At 55.7% G+C, this 21,385-nt stretch overlaps 1 protein-coding gene across 7 annotated transcripts in view; it reads right to left on the reverse strand.

The window, feature by feature from the left end:
* The window catches only part of NCOR2 (nuclear receptor corepressor 2), a 109,455-nt gene that overhangs the window by 41,999 nt on the left and 46,071 nt on the right, over positions 1-21,385 (reverse strand). For 6 of the 7 annotated variants that reach the window (XM_069081564.1, XM_069081567.1, XM_069081565.1 and 3 more), the window contains 5 exons: positions 19,979-20,624; positions 10,631-10,751; positions 9,298-9,451; positions 1,960-2,118; positions 185-318 (listed from right to left, as the gene is read on the reverse strand). In XM_069081564.1, coding sequence (XP_068937665.1) covers positions 185-318; positions 1,960-2,118; positions 9,298-9,451; positions 10,631-10,751; positions 19,979-20,624 — 1,214 coding nt within the window. The remainder of the gene's footprint in view (positions 1-184; positions 319-1,959; positions 2,119-9,297; positions 9,452-10,630; positions 10,752-19,978; positions 20,625-21,385) is intronic. The other variant, XM_069081563.1, reaches the window with a different exon arrangement.

Here is a 21,385-nt window from a genome sequence, read left to right on the forward strand (position 1 = left end):
GGGGGGGGGGGGGGGGGGGGGGGGGGGGGGGGGGGAGGGGGAGAAAGAGAGGGGGGGGGGGGGAGAGGGGAGAGGAGAGAGAGAGGGAAGGAGAAGGATGGGGGGAACAGGCCCCATGGCTGGCTGCTCGCCTGCCCCCTGCCTGTGGCTGCCTGGGGTGCCTGGTGTCCCCTCGCAGCCTCACCTGAGAGCTCACAGGCCTCTCCAGGACAACAGGGTGCTTGGTAGAAGAGATGAGCGGGGGCGGGTTGGAGATGCTGGGCACTCTTTGCAGGCTGGACCTGGCACTGTCATGCAGGTTGAGAGAGATGGGGTGACCTGGACATGAGAAAGAGATGCATGCACATGGAATGTACCAGAGGATGACGACCCACGCCCGGAAGGCATGCTGCTGACTGGCCCGATGCCTGCTACGTCCTGGGCACTGCATCCGACAGCAGCAGCACAGACAGCAGACAGGGTCCCATGCCAGGTGACGTTGTGGGGCAAACTCTCCGGTGCTCTGGGGACCATCCTTGTACCCCCTGTTAGCCGGCTCTTGCTGGAGCCTCCCTCTGCAGGAGGCGCCCACACTAGACCTTCACCGCACTCCTCTCCCCGCCCACACCTGTCCAGCTCCCTCAGGCCTTGGCACTTACGCTCTACACACAGTAATTGCTTAACAACCATTTGTTGTCTTGACTTGTGGGCCAAAGGGGAAACGCCAGCCTTGAACCTTCCCCCACCCACTCCTGCGTGCTTGCTGGGTCAGGCACTGATGCAATGCAGGGGACCTTTGCCCTGGCTCCTCCAGAGTGCCAGAGGCAGGCTCCCCTAGCAGAGGGCCCTCCTTCCACAAAGCCCTCCCGGACTGCTCAGGGGTGGTGCAGTAATTCCCTGGCATGGCCGGCCACCTCTGCCAGCCCCCCCACACTGAGGGATCCCAGGCGGGGGCATCCCCTGGGGCTAGGACGGTCTAGGTGGGAGGTCAGCCATTCTTCTTGTGCCCAGAGGCCGTGGCCGGTGAACACCTCAAGGAGAAGGTGCCTTGGGTGGGAGTGGGTCCACCCTCATCAGAGACCTGCAAGCAAAGCCTGGGTGGACACCCACTTCCCAGAGGCCACAGGGCTGGAAAGGGCCTTCAGAGATCACTGCCCAGTGGAGTAAAAGCTCTGGGAGGGCAGGAATGGTCTGCTGGCTTGGGCCTCGGCCTCTGTGCCTCTGGCACCTAGTACACAGCAAGCACTGAATGAATGCTCCATTTTACAGATGGGAAAACTGAGGTCCAGCAATGTGGCAGGAAATGAGCTGTGTGTGTTCAGAGAACCACACGATGTAGAGCAGGAGGGAAGAAGCTTAAGTGCCCACTGTGCCTGCCCTCTTCCTTTTACAGGTGAGGAAACTGAGGTAAACAGTGACGTGGCCAGAGTCACGCAGCAAGTGAGTGTCTGAGGCCAAATTTGAACCTGGCCTTTCCTGAGCACAGGCCTAGCAATCTAACATGGCCCCCGGGATAGGTTTAGATCCATGATTCTCATCAGTGCTGGGGGCAGTGAAGGATGCTCTGTCCCCTGCACTCTGCTCTGAGGCTGGGCCAGGCTGGGGAGAAGCCTGGCACCTCTAACCTGGATGGTCCCCAAAGTCGCTGAGCCCAGCCTGGCTCTGGCCAAGGGGTTGTCTTCAGTATCCAGGACTGCAAATCTGTGCCCTCTGCCCCACCCTGAGGCAGGCCATGCTACCCGGGTGCTCAGATGCCCCTCATTCCAGGGCAGCCCGAGTCTGTCTGTGACTGGGAGCCCTCGTCTCTGCAGGGCCTGCCTCCTGGGGCCAGGCAGAAGAGCCCTGAGCCCTCCTGGGTGACAGCTGAAGGTGGCTAGGGCAGCTCCACCCCCCAGTGCAAGAAGACTGTGTAGGCCCCAGAGGGGATTCAGATGCCTGGCACAGAGGCCCCCCGCCCCACCCAGGACCAGGCTTACTTACCTGGTGGGTTATACGGGAAGGCGGGGGGCTCCAGCTGCGGGGAGTTCTTGATCACTTCTCGAGAAGGCACCGGGAAAGGCAGGGCTGGGGCCCAGCATGGAGCAGGATCCCCGCTCAGCTTCTGACCCTCTGAGAAGGAGGAAAAATACACCGGCTTCTCTACAGGAAGAAACAAAACGGTCCCGTCAGGCCCTCCGCTCTCTGGGGCTCCCCAAGCATCAGCCCACAGCCCCCGCCCTCAGGAAACCACAGCCGTCCCGTCTAGGTCCTCCCCCGGCCGAGCTTGAGAAAAGTGCCATCCTCCTCCTGATCACAGCCCCACCCCCCACCTCCAGCATCACCCAGCTGTGCCCCCAGTCACCATCAGTGCCTTGGAAGTGGGCACCCTGCCTTGGATGGGGGGGGCAGTCTGAGCCATCCTTCATGGACCAGCTCAAGTCTCACTGCCCATAAGGAGCCTTCTTGGACCCCAGCCCAGCCCCTGATGACCCCTCTTCCTCCTCTGTCCCAGGCCCTGTCCTGAATATGGCTGGTGCTGCCACACACAGCTGAGGACATTCTAATGCTGTGCTGTCTGCAAAGGCTCCCCAAAGACATCCCTGCTGAGGGGCTGCGGGGGGCTCAGCAAAGCTGACCTTGTTTGGGCCTCACAATCCTGGGAGGTCAGTGCCTTTTACAGAGGAGGACTGAGGCCTCAGTGTCAGGGGCAGAATGTGAACCCAGGCCCTCCTGACTCAGCCTGACTTACACATCAGACCGCAGACTTAGAGCTAGCTAGAGCCCAGCCCACAATCACAACCCCCGGAAGGCAGGTGCCACTGTTACTATTAGACCCATTTTACAGATAAGAAAACCAAGGCTCAGAGATAAGGGCAGCTGAAGGCCAAGCTTAGTGGGGGAGACAGGATTTGGAATCAGGGCTCCCTGGACTCCAAGTCCAGAGTCCCAGCCCAGCCCCTGCACCACAACCCGAGTGGGGCAAAGGAGGTGTGCCTGCCCAGGGACTGAGGCACCGAAAGAGGGCCGATGCCCACAGCAGGTGCCATACAGAATATACCCAATACAGTGTCGCTGTGAGATCACACATGGGGATGGGTTATCATGGCCCAACATACAGGAACATGCATGAGGAAGGAGGGGAAAGGAAGGGGGAGGGAGGGGGAAGGGAGAGAAAGGAGAGGAAGGGAGGGAGAGAAAGGAGAGGAAGGGAGGGAGGGAGAGAAGGAGGGAGGATGATGTTGAAAATTCCACAGGGAAGGTCCTTGTCCCCATATGGGGTGCACCAGATGGACTTGGGGACCCCCTGCAACTGTACATTCAGTGCCTGTGAAGCCCTCCCAGGAAGAACGTGAAGCCTAGGCCTAAATAAAGGCAGGATGTGGGATCCATCCGCCTATGAGCTGAAGGTAATTAGGCACATACTATGTATCAGCCAGTGCTAGATTCCGGGGCGCCCTGTCCTCAAAGGGCTCCTACATCAGTGGTGGGGAGGGGGCATGGGGCACACAGGTCTGCCAGGTAACCAGTGCGGGAGGCTGCACCGGCAGCTGGGGTATCAGGAAAGGGCTCGTGAAGAATCAGGGTCCTCACTTTGAGGCTGAAGGGACACCAAGCATTCTGGGGGTGGTATCAGGCCTCGCAGACCAGTTCCACATCATGGAGAGTGAGCAGCAGAGGACGCTGTAATGGGGTGGAGGTGGTGGAAACCAGGGGCCACACAGCTTTCAAAGGGAGCCCTGGGAGCCTCAGGCTGATGTGTGGAAGTCAGGCCAGGGCTCCTGAGTGCAGTCACTGTGGGTGATAAGCCCACGGAGCCGATCGTTCACAGGCCGGGTCCCAGCAGGAAACAGACCTAGCTTCAAAAGGCTCTGGAGGGATTCATGAATGACAAGCCAGGCAGGCCTGCCCAGAGAAGCAAGGGCTGACGTCAGCAAGGAAGACTGGGCCCCCTCCTGATGCGTCCCTCAGGGCGGCTGCTGGGAACCAAACCCCGGACAGGCCGTCGGAGCCGGGATGGCCGAGAGCACTGAGGTCAATGGCTTCACTTTACTGATGAGGAAACAGGGACTTCCCCTAGGTCATGCAGGCAGGAAAAGGCACAGCTGGGATATGAACCCAGGCCTTCAGAACCAGACTCCCCCAGAATTTCAGAGCTGGAAGGATCTCAGCAGGCATCTAGGCCAGCCTACGATGGAAATGAGAATCCCCACAGTGACATTTGGGACAAGGGGTCTTTCGGTCTGCCCACTGTGGGGCAGCTCTCATCATCAGGAGGCGTCCCCTCAATGTCCAGCCTCAGCCTGCCTCTGGCAGTTTCCTTGCACTGCTCCTGGCTCTGTCCTCGAAGGCTACTCCACCTGCCCCCTGACCCTTCTCTCCTCCAGGCCTTCAGTAGGGTCCTCAGCTACCACAGGCTCAAGGCTTTCTCTGCCCTGGCTGCCAACAGCACTCTCTTTAAAGGGCAGTGCCCAGAGAGCAGGTGGACTCCAGGTGTGATCTCCACTCATGGTGGGTGCATTTGCTCCCACTGGTCCTCTTATGATTTTTGTATGCCTAGCACCCTGCACCGCCAGTGGACCACACCTCAACTCTGGCACAGAGTAGGTATAACCAGCCCACGGAGAGAACCCAACGTCAAAGCCAAAGACAGCTTTGGAAATCACCTAGCCAAGTCATTTTACAGACCAGAAAACAGTGGATCCCTAGAGAGGTCCAGGACCTTGGCTCAACATCTCCTTCACTCACACGCCACCTCCCCATGCCAGCTCCACAAGGGCATAGGCTTTGGCACACCTTTCTGTGTCTGTCCAGTGCTTGGCACAGTGCTTGGTATGCAGGAAGAGGTTAATACATGCTGGCTGACTCATTCTGTAATGGAATGACAAACAGAACCAAACTTTTCCTTCCTTCTCGCCGCCTTCCTTCCTTCGTTTCTCTCTCCCTCCCTCCTTTCTTTCTTTCCTTCCTCTCTTCCCTCCAGCCCTAGTTCCACCCTTAAGTCCTGTACCCTCACCCATAAATGAGGGAGGTGGGCCAGATGATGACTAAGGGCCCTTAGAGCCTTGAACACAGAAATCACAGATGTAAAGCTATGGGGGGGGGGGGGCATTAGAGGGCATCTCTCTGGTTCAAAATCCCTTTACGGCTGAGATCACAGAGAAAAAGCGACTTGTGGGCCGCACAGTCAGTCAGTTGCAGAGCCGGGGTCTGACCACAAGTCCAGCTGTCTCAGGCATGTGCTGTGTGACCCAATGACTTCACCTGTGAATGCCTTAGTTTTCCCATCTGTAAAATGGAGATGTGACCACTCATACATCTTCCAGGGCTGTTGTAGGAAAAGAGTTCAGCAAATCATAAAGCAGACACAAACTCAGGTTTTGCTGATCCCATCCTGGTTGGGCCGGACTGAGTCAAAGCATGCCTCGTCCCACATGCCGACTCTCCCTGGAGCAGAGCTGACGAACAGCCTGGCTGAGAGAAAATTCCTGCGTCTCTAGGATGCGATCCTCAATCACATCTCAGGCAGGCAGTCCAAGGAGCCGAGACAGCTGCCAGAGGCCGCAGGGCAGCCCAGACACTATCAGGATTCCCCTGGGACAGAGGGAACAATTTCACTCTGGATGCCCCGAACACACTGACCACCCCGTGCTGAGGCAAGCTCTCTGGGGATGGACTCTGGCCACAGAGTGACAGACAACCCGCGTGGGGATTTGTGTGTCTGATTCTGCATGCTGGTTATAAGGTTTTCTTTTCAGTGGTTGGGAGAGGTAAGAAGGAAAGAAAATAAACTTTGTGAACTGGGGAAAATGCTTCTTAAAAAAAAAAACTGCACTGTCCCCTGTAAGGACCTGCTCCCTCACCCCTAACTCTAAAGTTCCCACTGGGGCACATCCTCCTGAGAACTAATCCTCTCCTTTTACAAATGGGGAAACCGAGGCCCAGAAGAAGGGCATGCCTGGCTCTAGCTCCAGCAACATGTCCCTTAATTGGCCAGTAGCTGTGGTCCTTCCTGCAGCTTCGAGAACATGACCAGAGACCAGTTTTCCTACCTTGAGAATGCATCCCCCCACCCAGGCAGTCACTGGGCTCTAAGAGATCAGCAGTTACCCACTTTTTGGAGCAAAAAAGGCCCTCTCTTTTAGCATATAAAAAATTGTGCAGACCCCCTAGGATGTGTAGTGTACTTTCTCCCCAAACACTCAAGTTCAAGGATCCCTGGTGTAGACCCAGGGCCTATGCTAACCTCCTCTCTGAAAAGCACTGTCGCTAGGTCCCACCTTGCCTCGGGCACCGGCCTTGGCCCTCTGACCCAGCTCTAAGGAGAAGCTCAAAGGACAGGACACAGCTTCAGAGAGGGACAGGGCTTTAGGGGCCATGTGGGACAACCAGGAAGAAGCCAGTGCCCAGAGAGGTCATGGCAAGCTGGAAGAGACCTCAGAGTCTCTTGCCCAAGCCCTCACTGCACAGGCCACGAGACACAAAGAAAGCTGCCTGGGATCACACAGTGGAGCGAGATTCAAAGCCAAGTCCTAGGATCACAGACACTGAGTGAGAGGCCCTAACGGCCATCAAGCACAACCCCCTCCTTTACCAGGTGAGGAGATGAGGCCCAGAGAGGGGACGCTCTTTGCCCAGAGTCGGGAGAGTTAAGAAGCAGAGACTAGATAAGAATCAAGGTCCCTGACCCCACATCTAACGCCCTTTCCACTTAACCATAGGATTTTAGTGAAAGCTACCCTTTTAAGCAGATGGGAAAACTGAGGGCACAGCCAGATACCTGGAGGGGGCAAAGTCAAAGGGGGTGGCCAGGTAGCACAGCAAGTAAGAGCACCAGCCCCAGAGTCGGGATAACCTGGGATCGAATCCTAGGCTCAGACACTTAGCACCCACCCAGAAACACCTGGCCTTTTAACCTTGAGCAAGTTACTTAACCCCAATTGCTTTAAAAAAAAAAAAAAAAGGACTGAAACCCAGGGCTTACGGCTCCCTGCCCCTGGTACCATGCTGCCTCAGGCCACTGGCTAAGACCCACCTGCCCCTCTCTCAAGGAGAAGCCCCCGGCCCAAGGCAGCTGCTCTGCCATGGGTCCCCTACAGAGCTCCAGGAGGGCAGGGGCTGTCTAACGCTGGCCTTTGCAAATCCTGTGCTGAGCAGCACCTGGCATATTTAATACGCTTTACGGACTGACTGACCCAACAAATGAAGTGGGGCAGCAGATTGGGGGAAGGGAGGATAATCTGCTAAAACGAGGCAGTGATCCACTCCAGGGAGGGGTCACTCCCCCCAACCTTTGACTCAGCCTGGAGAAAGCTTTACCGCCGTCTGTGGGTGTGCCATGGCAATGGTAGGGCAGTGCTCTCTGGAGGATACGTCTCTAGGGGTGGTGCCCTCAGCACAAGGGAGCTGTGGGGCAGGCCACAGAAAGGCCACCGGACCAACAGATCCTCGGAAGGAAGACCGCTGAGCGAGAAAGTCTGAGATGGGGATGTGGCCGCTGACAGTGGGGGGGGCCCTCCCCAATGCCTCCCCGAGGGGTCAAGTGCACTCCAGGCTGAGGACTTTGTCCAGCCAGAGAAGACTCCTCCTGGATTCCAGACCCTCAGAGCCAAGGCAGGCAGGTGAGATTAGAGAGCAGGTATCTGGCACTGACCAGTCCCCTTTGGGCAATGCCAGCTTGGCCCCGCCCCACTGGCAAACAGTCTTTTTTGTCTTCAGGCCAGCATCCAGAAGGCTAAACCCTTTCCCAGGGCTACATCCTGAATACTGCCACCATCCTTGGTCAGCGAAGGGCCAGCAGCAGACTGCAGAAAATGGGCAATGTGGCCATGAGGGATGGGTCTTCTGGTCAGAGGAGTGGACAGACAGTGGGAAGCTTGCTGCAGGAGCCACCTCCCGAGGCCATCCCAGGAACAGGAGCTCAGGGCCCCCAGGGAACAGCACAGAACCCGGCTACACCTTCACATCGACATTCCATTCCTCTGGGAGAAGCTAGGCCCAGAACGAGCTAGTCAATCCAGCCTGGTTTCAGAGGTGGCAGGAGACAGCAGGTGACAACTTGTTCCACAGGGCCCGGCAGCCCATCCAGGGGTCTCTGCTGCTCCCTTGTCCCCCCTGTGCGAGTGGGCAGCGCAGGAATCAGCTCTATCTGGGCTTCCTTGGGGGCAGTAGGGATGGCAGACGGCAAACCCAACGACCTCTGTAGGGAACTGGGCCAGGAGAGGATGGGGCCTCTGCTGAGCTGGAGGATGGAGGCTCAGAGACAAAGGTCGAGAGATTTCCCCAGGAGTGATAGGGGAGGGGAAAGTTCACTGGCCTGATTTCCTGGAGGCCATGATAAGTGGTGTCAGACTCTTGGGATTAAAGCATTGGTCACATGTGATAATAAAACCTGCCCTAGCCAATTTTACAGTTTCTGTAGGTAAGCTGAGAATCACACCACCTGCCCTGAAGCTGGGCTGCTGACGCCAAGGGGCAGTGAACTCCCCAATCGCTCCTGGAGCAAGGTCACTGATCTAGCAGCAACCATCCTGGGCTTGGAGAGCCATCATGGGCTCGATCTGGCATTGCTGTTCAATCACTTAAGAACGTGTGTGATCCCATCTGGGCTTTTCCTGGCACAGACACTGGAGTGGTTTGCCATTTCCTTCTCCAGCTCATTTTTACAGATGAGGAAACAGAGGCAAACAGGGTGAAGTGACTGGCCTAGGGTCACGTAGCTTATGTCTGAGGCTGGATTTGAACTCGGGTCCTCCTGACTCCAGGACCAGGGTTCTATCCACTGTACCACCCAACTGCCCCAATTCTATGTGGGAGCTCCTGAATCTTAAGAGGGCTTCCTCAGAGCCCCATAGGCTGACCTGAGCCTAAGACCCAAGATGGGACCTGCTTTGATTCTGCCCTCTGCCCTATCTCACTGGTCAATCATTAAGAAGCACCTACTATGGGTCAAGCAATTCTCACACTCAATCAGAGGAGAAAACACATACAGATGGACATATGGAATAAAGACAACCCGATCCCCGCAGCCCTCCCTCTGTCCTTTTCCTGGACTTTGCCCCCAGCTGTTAAGGATTCCATTCCCACCACCATTACTCTGCATGAACCTTGTGCCCCTTCCCCCCAGGGGAGAGTAAGCTCAGTGAGGGCAGAGATCCATTTTTTCTTCTTGTCTCCAGGGTCTAGCACATAGAAACTCAATAAATCCTTGTTGAACTGAATTGAGGAAAGGCGGCCAAAGAAAAAGAGAAATACCAGCATATTTGGAAACAAGGATATGGGGAAGGAGCCTGGCAATGCTCCCCGTTCCCTCTCTGGGAAGATGTACAGTTCAAGGCTCACCATCCTTCTCCACGGCTGGGCTCCTGCTCTGGCCCCGGGGGCTGCTGCTGGGCTGGGGGGGCTCACCCTCTGGCTGGAGAAGGTGCTGAGAAGGCGGGGCCGGCTTTCCTGGGGTCGCTTCCTCCCGCGGAGGGTCGTGAACTTTGGTGACCTGCTGGGAGAGAGCGGAGGCATGGTGAGCTTCCTCACTGCGGCCTGAAAGCAGTGAGGCCACCCCCAATTTACAGAGGGTGTGCCTCCAATTTCCATGTGCATTTCCCCAACAAGAAGGAAAATTCTGGCAGTTTCACCTTCTCCTTACTGGTCCACGGAGACACGGTTATGGAGTGCCATCTTGGAAAAGCTAGAGAAGCAAAGCTGAAGCCCGTGCAAGGAGGGGCTTTCTAACAATCAGGACTCTCCTACCATGGAACCGGCTGCATCAGCGTATCAGAGTGAGCTCCTGGTCACTGGTGGCATGCAAGCAAGGGCGGGATGATGCCAGGACAAGGACCTGGCAGGGCGGACAGACTCCAATTTCCTGAAGGGTAGGGGCGACTTCCTTTCTACCTCTGCACCCCCAGGTCTGGCAGGTGCCTGGCCCCTGATGGCTTCTTAACAAGGCACACCTTGCTGACTTCCAGTTGGACTCTGTGCAAGTGGCCAGAGCTGCCCACTAAGGAATACAAAGAAGGAGTCTGCAGTCCAAGGGAGAGATGCACTCAGCACACAGCAGGTACTCGATAAATATTCTATGATTGGTAATGGGGTGTTGGGGACCCCAAAGCTGACCTGTCACACAGACCTGGGTGCAATGGAGCGGGCTCCACCCACAACAAGCTGGCAGGGACCCCTGTGGCAATGCCAGCCCCCAAGAGAAAAAAGAATGCAGACACCCGATCCTCCTTCATAGCAGGGTCACCAAGGGACCCAGCAATGGCAGGCTGAAGGAGGTGCTATCTGGGGATGAGGAGGGGCCTCACTGTGGAGGATCCTGGAGGCACATTCGGCTGGAGAGACCAAGCTTTCTCTCCTCCCACCTCCACCCAGCCAGCACATCAGCCACCTCCAAAGATCTGTTCTCTGGCCTCATTTCCATGGGGATTTCTCCAGGAAACTCAGGGACGAGGGCCAGAAGCCAAGTCTCACTGTAGGCCTTTATTTCTCCACCCACAGCCAAGCTGTGCGGGCCATGCTCAGAGGGAGCACTGCAGCCTTATTTATTTTCTAAAAGAACAGGAAACTAGGCCCAGGAAAGGGACGGGAGGCTCTTTCCTTGCTCAGCAGGAGAGCAGACATGGCCTCACAGAAGCCCCAAGAACCGGGGGCTTCCTGAAGGCTCAGAGACACTTACAATGGGGGGGATAGCGGCCGCTCTCTGCTTCAGCTGTTTCAGGTCCAAGGGTTTCTGAGGCGAAGGGTTGGCCCTGGCATCGGAGGCGGTGTTTAAGAGGCTGGGTCGAGGGGACAGGAGCCTGTGGGGAGAGAGAGTTATCAGAACTGACCCACGCCCTGCTGGCTCTAGATGGACAAATGGATGGCAGGGGGCTCAGACGACCGCTCGCAGAGCTGTGTCCTACCACGGGGGTCGCCTCATCACACATGGAGGCAGAGTGGTGGGCTGGGAAGTCTGCTGACCCAGGGAACCCAGAGGAGCCAGGCTGGGCCCAAGCTTCCTGGCAGGCTGGGGGTGATCATGCCCTCTTAGGGTTCAGCACCTGAACCCCCCACACCTCACAGGGCTGCTGGCCAGAGAAGGGCTTGACATGTAAGCCTTTCACACTGCACTGTCCACTAGGGTTGATGTTACAGGCAAAGCAGCATGAAGATTTGGAACCAGGACCACAGCAGAAAAGCTTTTAGGGCTGAAAGGAACCTTGGTTCAAGTCTGGCTGCTGGAGAGATCTAAGACCCCCTCTGTGGCTTTGGATGGGTCACTTATCTCTCTGAGCCACAGTGTTCTCATCTGTAAAATGGGGACAGACAACAGAGATTTGGAGCAATAAAGGAATCGAAGGGGTCATGTAGTGCCAACCCCCAGAGGGGCTGTGAAGATCACATGAGTACTATGTTAAACCTTCTCATTCTGCACACCCCGAGCTATTCCCTCCCCTCCAGCATCAACAGACTCTTCAGCGGGGCATTGCAGGCCCTTCACCGACGCCCACCCTGCCCTCCAGCCCATCTCAAAGGGGTCAACAATGCAGCTCCCTGGGGAGTCAAACACAGACAGCACCAAAGAGAGGCCAAACCCCGAGGGAAGGCTTCTTGCTGAAGGTGGGATCTGATGCACATCCTGAGGGAAGCCAGGAGAGAGGGGACGGCATTCTAGGCACGGGGCTAAGTCAGGGGATGAAGGAAGCACCAGGAGGCTGAAGGTGCTGGCCCCCAGCATGTGCAGGGAAGACTGTGGGGTGGGAGGGGGCCGAGAAGCCAAAAAACAACCCAAGGTTTTCTGGTGGGCACACAGCTGGCTCGTTCTGCTCCCCAACACTCTCTGAACATTTTACCTTCAAAGAGTCCCTGGACAGGCTTGGGGCACGGGGCCTGATGCCAGTGGCATATCTTGCATTCAACCAACCGACCAGGAAATATCTGAGGAATGCCTGTTATTGTACATTCCTGGTACTTTATGGAGGCTCTTGGCCCAGATGGGGCAAAGAGGGGAGGGTAAGCCTCTGCCCACTGAAGCAGACTGTGGCCTTTGGGGGCAAGCAACAGTGCCCTCCAGTGTCAGGATCCCCTTCATGCCCCACAAAGCCAAGCATGACTATTGACAGCCTCAAGCACCAGCCCAGACAACCAGCCATCAGTGGGTCCCCACGGCCCCTCCGACCAGCCTGCTGACACCCAGGGAAATCAGCCTCCAGAGAGGATCAGAGCCCTGCAGGGGGAGGGGAGCACACAGCATTAAAAAAAATTCACCGCAGGTTTATCACAAAACATGCTTACAGTATACACTGCTTCTCAGAGCCACTTTAATGTCACGGGCAGGGTAGGGAGGGGCCTGAGAAGGTCACCTGGGCTTTACTGCACAGACGGGTGATGAGCATTTAGTAAGTGTGTCCTGTGTGCCAGGGGCACAAAAAGGAGCAGCAGCTGAGATGAGAGAACCGAGGCCAGGGGAGAAGAAGCGCCTGACTAGCGGCAAAGGACCCCCTGTCCATTCCAGGCTGACCTGTGCTTGTCAGACAACAGCAGAGAAATCCAACCAAACACAAACCCCTTGGGGGAGGGCTAGCTCCCCGCTTCTAACACTGTAAGCCAGAGCTTGGCCCAGCTCCCCCACTTAAATCCTAGTGACTCAATGCGGGACAGCACAGGTGGCAGTACACACACAGAGAAGATGATGCCACAGAGAAGCACGGAAAGACTTGTATGGACGGATGCAGAGCAGAAGTCTGCAGAACCGAGAAAGCAAAAGAGACGATGAAGACAATGTAGACAGAAAGAATACAAAGACTGAAAGCCCCTCCCAGAAGAACAGGCCCCTGCCTCACTCCCTTCTTTGCAGCATGGGGGCACCTGGCCTAGAAGTCAGACCTGAGGTGTGCTGGAAAGGGTTTACCTAGTCAGTAAAAAAGAATTTATTGGGGTAGGTAGGTGGCACAGTGAATAGAGCACTGGCCCTGGCCTCAGGCACTTAACATTTACTAGTTGTGTGACCTTGGGCAAGTCACTTAACCCCAATTGTCCTGTCTTCCCCCCTCCAAAAAAAGACCCCAAAAAAGTGCATTTATTAAGCACTTACTATGTACAGAGTGCCATGCTTAGGGCTGTGGATACAGATAGAAAAGACAGTTCCAGCTCTTAAGGAGTTGGCATTATAACAGAGGGTATAACTGGGGAAGGGAGGCAATTAAGAAAAAGAATGTCTATAGTTGTTTTTGCTTGGTTTTTGTTAAAGACAGATGCTTGGTGAACTGGATTGAATAGAAGCAGTGACAGAGGTTGGGGTGGGCTGGAGAAAGGGGAAAATAAGAAGAATCATAGTTCAGACTCGTGTTTAGAGCCAGAAGGGATATCAGCATCAGACTCTGGGTGACTGAGTCCCATTTATGGCATTCTGTAGATGAAGAAACAGAAAGACTGAGCCAGGGTTTGACCCGGAGATTCCCGGGTTCCTCTGGGGGGCATCTCTGCAAAGCTCTACCTACAGCTTTTACCAAGAGTGCAGAGTCCTGCAGCCCCCAGGAAGGAAGCCTCTGAGGGCTGGGAGGAGGCAGGGGGAAGAGTCCCACTCCACCCTGCAGATCTCGGGAAGCTAGACTTCTGATGAAAGTCTCAGAAAACTCTTCCTCTTTGTGTTTACGGTTACTGTGCCCTTGGCCTGAACTCCTTTCCCTGGTACCTCCTGCCTGGTTTCTGGGAGGAGAACTTTTTTTCTTTCTCTTCTGGAAGGCAGCTATCTGTTTCCAACTCCGACAGGCTCAAGCTGGGATGATCTACAGGCCTGGCCCGGCTAGCCACTGAGAGGGCCAGCCCGCAGCCCAGGGAAGGGCAGGAGGGCGGCCCACATAGCTCTCTCTCTCTCTCCTTCCCACTCATCCTGGGGAGAGCAAAGGAGCTGCCTGAGCCTGCCTCAGCAAGGCAAGGCCAGGGGCCGGGGGCCAGGCTCAGAGTCAGGGCCCATGATCGTGAGAGTGTGTGAGTGTGCTCGCGGTGCACTGACGGAGGCGGGCAAGGACTGCTCCATGGGCCTCCCCGGGGGGCTCCAGGCAGGCAGGCCGTTCCACTGCCCACTAGCTCCTCAGTTAAATGCGAGCCTGAATCCACGTGCAGGCCACACTGCTTCCCTGGCCACTGTGACCTCTCCTCAGGAGCCTCTGAGGGCTCTGGACATGGTCCTGCTTTTAGGGATGAGTGACACCCCCGCCTGCATCAAGCACATGAAGAACGGATCGCCAGCGTCACCATGGGAGGCACTTTCAGGTTAAGCAGCTGCTCAGTGAAATGGACAAAGCTGGAGAACAGAATCCAGAGGAGCTGGTTCTAGGCTGGTCACTGCCACTAACGGGGTGCTATCACCTGGTCTGGCAAAGTAGAACAGGACCACAGATTCTTTTTCAGAGACAGATGCTGGGATAAGATAGGTGGCAGTAGAGGGCTGGGCCTGGGGTCAGGAAGACCTGAATTCAAATGCAGCCTCAGCCACATCCTCACTGTGTGATCCCCTCTGTCTGCCTCAGTTTCCTTATCTGTAAAACGGGGATGTTACAGCACCTACCCACTGCCAGGGCTTTTATGAGGATTAAATGAAATACGTGTAAAGTGCTTTGCTAGTTCTTAGCAGACAGCCATCGAGGTGTCTTCCGACTGAGACTGGACGACTGACAACCGTGAAGGGAACTCAAAAGGACTGGATGTCTAGGAACACACACAGACACACACAATCTTATGACCCTGGACAGGTCCCTTAAACTTTCTGGGTCTCAGTCTCTTCAACGGTAAAACCAGAGGGCTGGCACAACGGCAGGAGCCCAGAGGCTCCACCTAGGACGCCTCTCAGGGGTACAGTGCAGGTGGGCTCACACTCTCAAGGGCTGTGCACGTCTGTGTGAATCTGGCCATGCTCATATCTCAGCTTCAGGCTCCCCCTCAAAGCTCTCTGATGTCTCCTCCTCCTCTGAGCCTACACTAGCTTCTCTTGGTGGTGGATGGCTTCCTCAGCGTAGGTCTGTGCTCTGAGCCCTCAGCTCGGGGAACCCCAAATTGGGGTGTCCTGACCCAGCAAAGCCACAATACAACCCTGAAGAAGCCTTTCCTGAAAAGGTCAAGAGGATTTTCTCACAACTGGGGACATTCTTTAGAAAGGGAAGGAGACAGCTCGGGTCTCTGCCAAAGAAAAACCGCCAGAGGGGTTTTCTCCCAGAGTGGGCTGGGAGAATGCTTAGAAGAGCCAGAAAGAAAAAACATGGCTTCTTTTCTGCCCAAAACGTCTGTGTGACCCATCATCACTCCAGGGGGTATGTGTGTAGGGGGCGGGGGGTGGGGTGAGGTGGAGGGCAGAAGATATCAATCAGTGCTGGAGCTGCCAATGCTGGACTTGGGGGAGGGCAGGAAATGCGGACACACACAGTCTAAGTGGGGGTTTGAGGCTTAGGCTTGGAGGTGGGGCAGGCCAGCCTCCGCATGGCTAGGATCCACAGGGTCAATGTCAGGGTGCCCCGGCTTTCCCAGGAGACCAGCTAAGCCAAAGGGAAAGGTTTCTAGGACAGTTCTGACGCATCTCACCCCCCACGGCCGATGGCGCCTAGCCTGAGCCAGGGACAATCAGCCAGAAGCCTTGGATGGGATGGAGAATGGGCAAGACAGAGCCTGGGGCAGGGGGAGGGAGGGAGAGAAGGCTGCCAGGCTCGTGGCCAGCAGGGAAAACAGAGCACTGGGGCTGGAAGGCACCTTTCAGAGCATGCAACTCAGAATCAGAGAATCAGAGGTCTAGAGAGGGAAGGGCCTCATTTTACAGAGGCCCAGAGAGGGACTATGGCTTGTTCCAAGTCAAAGAGAGAATAACTAGCTGAGCCTGGATTTGAGCCATGGCTCCCTGACTCTAGAACCACCCCATCCTCCGGCTGCACCCCACTCTACGCAGAACATGCGGGACAAAGGAAGGCCTGTACAAGGAATGGATCTGCCCAGTGACCAAAAAAGCCCTTCTCGGTGGCAGCCAAGGCTAGAAACCCAGATCTCCCATCTCCCAGGCCAAGTCCTTCTCCCATATTACGTGGCCAGGATTTGAGAGTATGTGGAGTGAGCTGGACAAATGTTGGCTGGAGACCCAGTCTGGTGGGAAATCTGGATACACTTGGGTAAGGTCACAAGAGACTGCAGGAGTCTGGGGAGAGGGAGCCCACAGGAAGGGAAGGTGCCCAGCAAGATACCATTTATGGAAGAAATATCCTAATAAATAAAACAATACTCTTGGGGACATGACAGCTGACGGCAAATATCTGAGGAACTGTCGGGCTGACTCGGCCTTGCTTTTTAGGCAGAACTAGGAGAAGCGGGTGGAAGTTACTCAGACTGAGCCTTGATGTAAGAAAGAAAATTCCTGACAATCAGTTATCTCAAAAGGGAATGGACAACAGAGAAACAATGCTGAGCACTGGGTATTCAGGGGTGACTGATGGGACCACAAATCTGGGGATGGAAGAGACCTGAGATAAGCAAATGGAGAAGGGAGGTCAACTGACTTGCCATGGCCACACAGGCAGTAAGCTTCAGAACAGGGCCTGGATTCAAATCCAAGGTCTGTTTTGTGCTTCTCCATTGCCTCCCATCCCTAGGGGACTGCGGACAGTGTCCTCCCCTCCCCATAAATCCTTTATCTTTGCTCCCTGGGACTGGCCAGCCAGCCAGACTAGAGGGACCTCTAAGGCCCTGTCCCACTCTCCATAGGGTTAAAAAAAATCAGCCCTCCAAGCCTTGTTGCCAGGTTGGCCCAGGCAGGACCTAGCAGGCAAGATCCAAATGCCCGCACCCACGGGCACTGTGCCCTGTGACAGGGCAAGGGGATTAGCTTATCACTGCTGCCCCATGATCTCAGCTCTCTCTGCTGGAGACAGAAAAATGTGTTTCCATGACGCTTCTCCAGGCAGCGTGAGAGAGGGTGGGGTGGGGATGGAGAGGGCCTCCCTCTGACCCCATTACACAGGAATGATGGAGGGAGGCAGGCTCCTCTGCCTCAGGGACCGCAGAATGCTCTCCTTCTTTAATTGACTGGCGCTTTGAGCCCTGTTGTGCTGGACCGCCCTGCCTGGCCTGTCCGCTTCAATCTGGATCAAGGGGGCCAGGAAGGCTGATGCGCCCTGGGAGGAGGAGGAGCAGGAGGACAGGGCGGGCCGACCTTCCCTTCTCGTGAAGGCCAAGACCTGGAAGAGAAGGGGCCGACCTGGCCTCCCTGGCAGCCCACAGCCCCAGGGGCCCTCATCTTCTTCCTTATCCCCGGGGCCCATGGACCAGATGAGACAAGGGCCAGAGCCAGAGCCAGAGCTGATGACGCAGACTGCTCTAAGCACTGGAAAGGTTAGCTCTGCACTGAGTGGTTGTAAACTAAGCTTGCTTTTGGAGCACAGGGCAGGGAAAGACGCGGGAACTTGGCTGTGGGCCCCAGCTTTGACACCCACAAGCTATGGATAATAGGCAGGGATCTGTCCTCTTTCTGCCCCTTGTAGGATGTTAAAAATAACAGTAACAGTGACAATGGCTGAGAACAGTGCTCTACAAGGTTCACAAAGTGCTTTAAAATTCCTCATTTGAACCTCACAACTCTTGGAGGCGGGTGTTAGTAACCCACCCCCATTTCACAGAGGAAGAGACTGCGGCTCAGACAGATGAGGTGACTTGCCCAGGGTCCCACAGCCAGGACATGCCAGAGGTCCTCCCACAGCACCTGGGAGTAGCAGATGGGGTGTAAGGCTCAGGCTCCCCTCCGCCCTCCTCCCGGGCCCTCAGGCTCCCACCCAGGAGGCAGCCCACTGCCAGGGCCTGGCAATCGTCCCTCTGCACCATTTCTCCAATTCGGCCCCAGACCCTCATCACCACAAGCCTGGGCCACTGCAATGGCCCCGACTCACTCGGTAAACTCCAGCGACCCCCCAAGCCCTCCAGGATCAAACACAAAATACTGCCCCTGGCATTCCTGGCCCAGCCCCTCCTACCACTCCAGCTTTCTCACACCTTCCCCCATCCCTGGCTATCACCTGTGGCTGGAACACTCTCCTTCCTCAACCCCATCTACTGACCTCCCTGCTTCCTTCAAGTCCCAACTAGGATGCCTCCTTCTACAGGAAGCCTCTCCCAACCCGCCCAAGCCCTGCTCCTTCTCTCTGCTGATTATTTCCTATTGACCCTGAGTACACTTGGCTTTGTATACAGCTGTTTGCACGCTGTCTTGCCTATAAGAACGCAAGCTTCTTGAGGGCAGGGGCTCTGTATCCCTAGGGCTTAGCTGGCACCTAGAAGGCACTTAATAAACATTTACTGACTGATTCAGAACCTGAAGGGACCCAGTCCAAACCCCTTATTTTAAAGGTGAAGAAACTAAAGCCTTTGAGAGCCCTAAGATGCAGCCTGCCTCTCCAATGAGGTTTTTGTAAAGCCCTCAGCACAGAATAAGGCATACACCATAGGGGCTTAAGAAATCCTTACTGAATACCTGAGGACTTGAATTCAAATTCTGTCTCAGACATCTACTAGCTGTGTGACTCTGGGCAAGCCACTCAGACCTCTCTTGACCTCAGTCGTCTCACTCGGTGTCCTCAAAAGTCCTTTCTGACTATAAATCTATGATGCACTGACTCCAAGGCTAGGAAGAGAACTCCATTTGGAGGTAGAGGGGTTGGGGTTCAAATCCTGGGACTGCTGCCTATTACAGAGGTGACCCTGCTCAAGTCACTTGGCTCCTCATCTGTAAAGGGGAAGCTCCCTTTCAAGTTCTGGGTCCCACTATATTGGCCTCTGGTTATCTTAAGGAGGGGATCTCAATAGTTAAAGAAAATCCCAAGAAGAATTCTTTCCCCAGTCTCTACCTTACATGGGCAGGCTGACACATTTGGGGAATTCCAGTTTTGTAAGTGGGATACTTTTTTGGGTTCCTGTCCTCCATTTTTAGGGAGAAAAAAACAATCTGGAAAACAAACTATTCCGATTCTGTTGGGCTCTGATCCTGGCCAGCTTTCTGCTCAAGCCTCAGTGAAGGAGAGAAGCCCAGATGGACCTCTCCGTTCCCTGGACGTCCTCTGTGATGGAGGCTGGAGGAGGACGAGCCATGGAAATGGAACCAGAACGTGGGAGGCCGATGGCTCAGGGGGTGCTGGAGATGGCTCAAACCCACTCACCACTGCCACCAGAGAAACCGTGTGTGACACCACGACCTCGAAAACTGGCAAGTGCTACAATTAAGGGCCTGACTTACTGTTCTGTTGATTGTCTAGACCTAAGAAAGCAATGGACAAAATGTTAATCCTGCTGATTAAACTGCAAAGTGCTTTAGGGAGAGAATTTCGCCTTTTTTTTTTTTAACTATCTGGAGAGATGGTTGTTAAACATTCACCAGAGTGCCTACCCACCTAGGCTCACAAAGGCGAGGAGTTAGGGACCAGAGAGGCGGCTAGGACCCTGGCCTCTTGGGACCCAAAGTCCTGTGCTCTTTCCATTGAACCAAAAGAACCAAGGATTGAGTGACATGCAGCCAAGGAAGGAGAAAACGCTGAGTCCCGGGATCACAGATTAGAGCCTGCAAGGCCACTGGGTTCAGCCCCACTACTCCACAGATGAGGAAACCGAGGGGAAGAAGAAAGGAAGGGAATACACATCTATTAAGCGCCTCCTGTGTGCCAGGCACCAGGCTAAGCACCTTTTTATAAATGTTACCCCATCTGATCCTTACAACCCAGAGGGTCATGATCCCAATTTTGCAGATGAGGAAACTGAGGCTGAGAAAGGTCAAGTGACTTCCCCAGGGTCACACAGCTAGGAAATGTCTGAGATCAGATTTGAACCCAGGTCTTCCTGACTCCAGGTCCAGAACCTCTCCCATGCTCCAAGCTACCCAGCTCAGGGAGTGAGAATGGAGGATTCTCTCCCCTGGGGCTGGCAGAGATGGCAGGAGCTCGGGTGGCTGCCCCTGGGGTGAGGGTCAGGAGCAGCCAGGGCAGGCACAGAGCAGGACTCCAGACCCCCAGACCCCACAGCCGCTCACCTGGTCTTGTCCACAGCTTCCTGCTCATCCACCTCGTCGGCGCTGCACGTGGCGCTGGAGTCACTGTCTGGGTTGGTCCCCGTGCCCTTGGCTGCCTTGCCCCCCTCCTTCTTCTCGACCTTCAGCGGCCCCTCTGGCCCAGGTGCTGTCCCGGTGGCGCCAGCCCCTCCACCGCCACCCGCCTCCTCTCTCTTCTCTGCGCCCTTGGCCTTTTCGGTGCCCTCCTCCTCCACCTCCTTCTTGATCTCTTTCTTGATGGTGTCACCCCCTGGCATTTCAGCCGCCGCTGCCTCCTCCTCCTCCTCCGTCTTCACAACATCCACCACCAGCTCCTCAGAGGGCTTCTCCTCCTCGCTGGGCTCCTGGCCGGCCTCCTCAGGGGCTGCAGCTGCCTGGGTGGCTGGGGCTGCCGTGGGGCCGGGCGTGGCGGGGGCCGGAGGGTCGACGGGCACTGTGGGGGGAGCAGAGGCATCCGTGGGGGCTGGGGTGCTGGGGGCGGCCTCCTCCGTCTTGGAGGGGGGCTCTGCTGCCGCCCCAGCCTCGCTGCCCTGGGCTGGCGCCGGCTTTGGCCCATTCTGGCCGCTCTCTTTGGCATCCGTCCGTGGGGAAGGGATACTCTCCGTGTCAGAGCTGTTGTTCACTGCAGCTGGAACAGAGAAACAAGGGTGGTAATCAATGAGAACCACTTTTTGTTTCCTCCTGGAAGTCAGAACTGCAGGGTAGGGCCGTGGGGGGTCCCTGCAGCCTGGCCTCAGCTTCACTCACACTGAAAGCATCCAGTAGCACACACCAGTGGGGTGGAGGCTGACCCTGCTGTGCCCAGAGCACCCAGAAGCTGACCAAGTACCCGCCGCATCCCTGGGCACAGATGCTGCTACCCCCCCTTTACACACATGAGGAAACCGAGTCCCAGAAGTTCAACATCTTGGCCCAAGGTAACCCAGCTAGTGTGAGAGCCCAGGGTCTCTCCTGATCCCCAAGGCCAGAAGCCTTTCCCTTCTGCCACACAAAGCTGGGCAGGCCTCACAGAGGCAGGCAGGGTAGGCAGAGGGAAAAAGGAATTCCCTACCTGCTAAAGGGGGAGAAAGAAAAAGGAGAAAAGACCTAAGGCTCATACAGGCAGGCAGCTCGTAACCATTCAGCTTCACCAAGGGAAAGCAGCACTCAGGACCCTCCACACATGCAAAAAAGACACACGCCCACACACAGAGATACACACACATGCACACAGACACACATGTGCACAGATACACACAGACACATGCATACACACCCCCACACACATACACAGACATACGCATGAACACAGATACACACACACACATACAACCCTACACACATACACAAACATACGCATGAACACAGATACATACACACAGATGCACGCACACATACCCCTACACACAT

This window comes from Petaurus breviceps, unplaced genomic scaffold (assembly GCF_028583685.1).
Source record: "Petaurus breviceps papuanus isolate PSGF00001 unplaced genomic scaffold, PetGlider_PUasm1.0 99, whole genome shotgun sequence".
Lineage (NCBI taxonomy): Eukaryota > Metazoa > Chordata > Mammalia > Diprotodontia > Petauridae > Petaurus > Petaurus breviceps.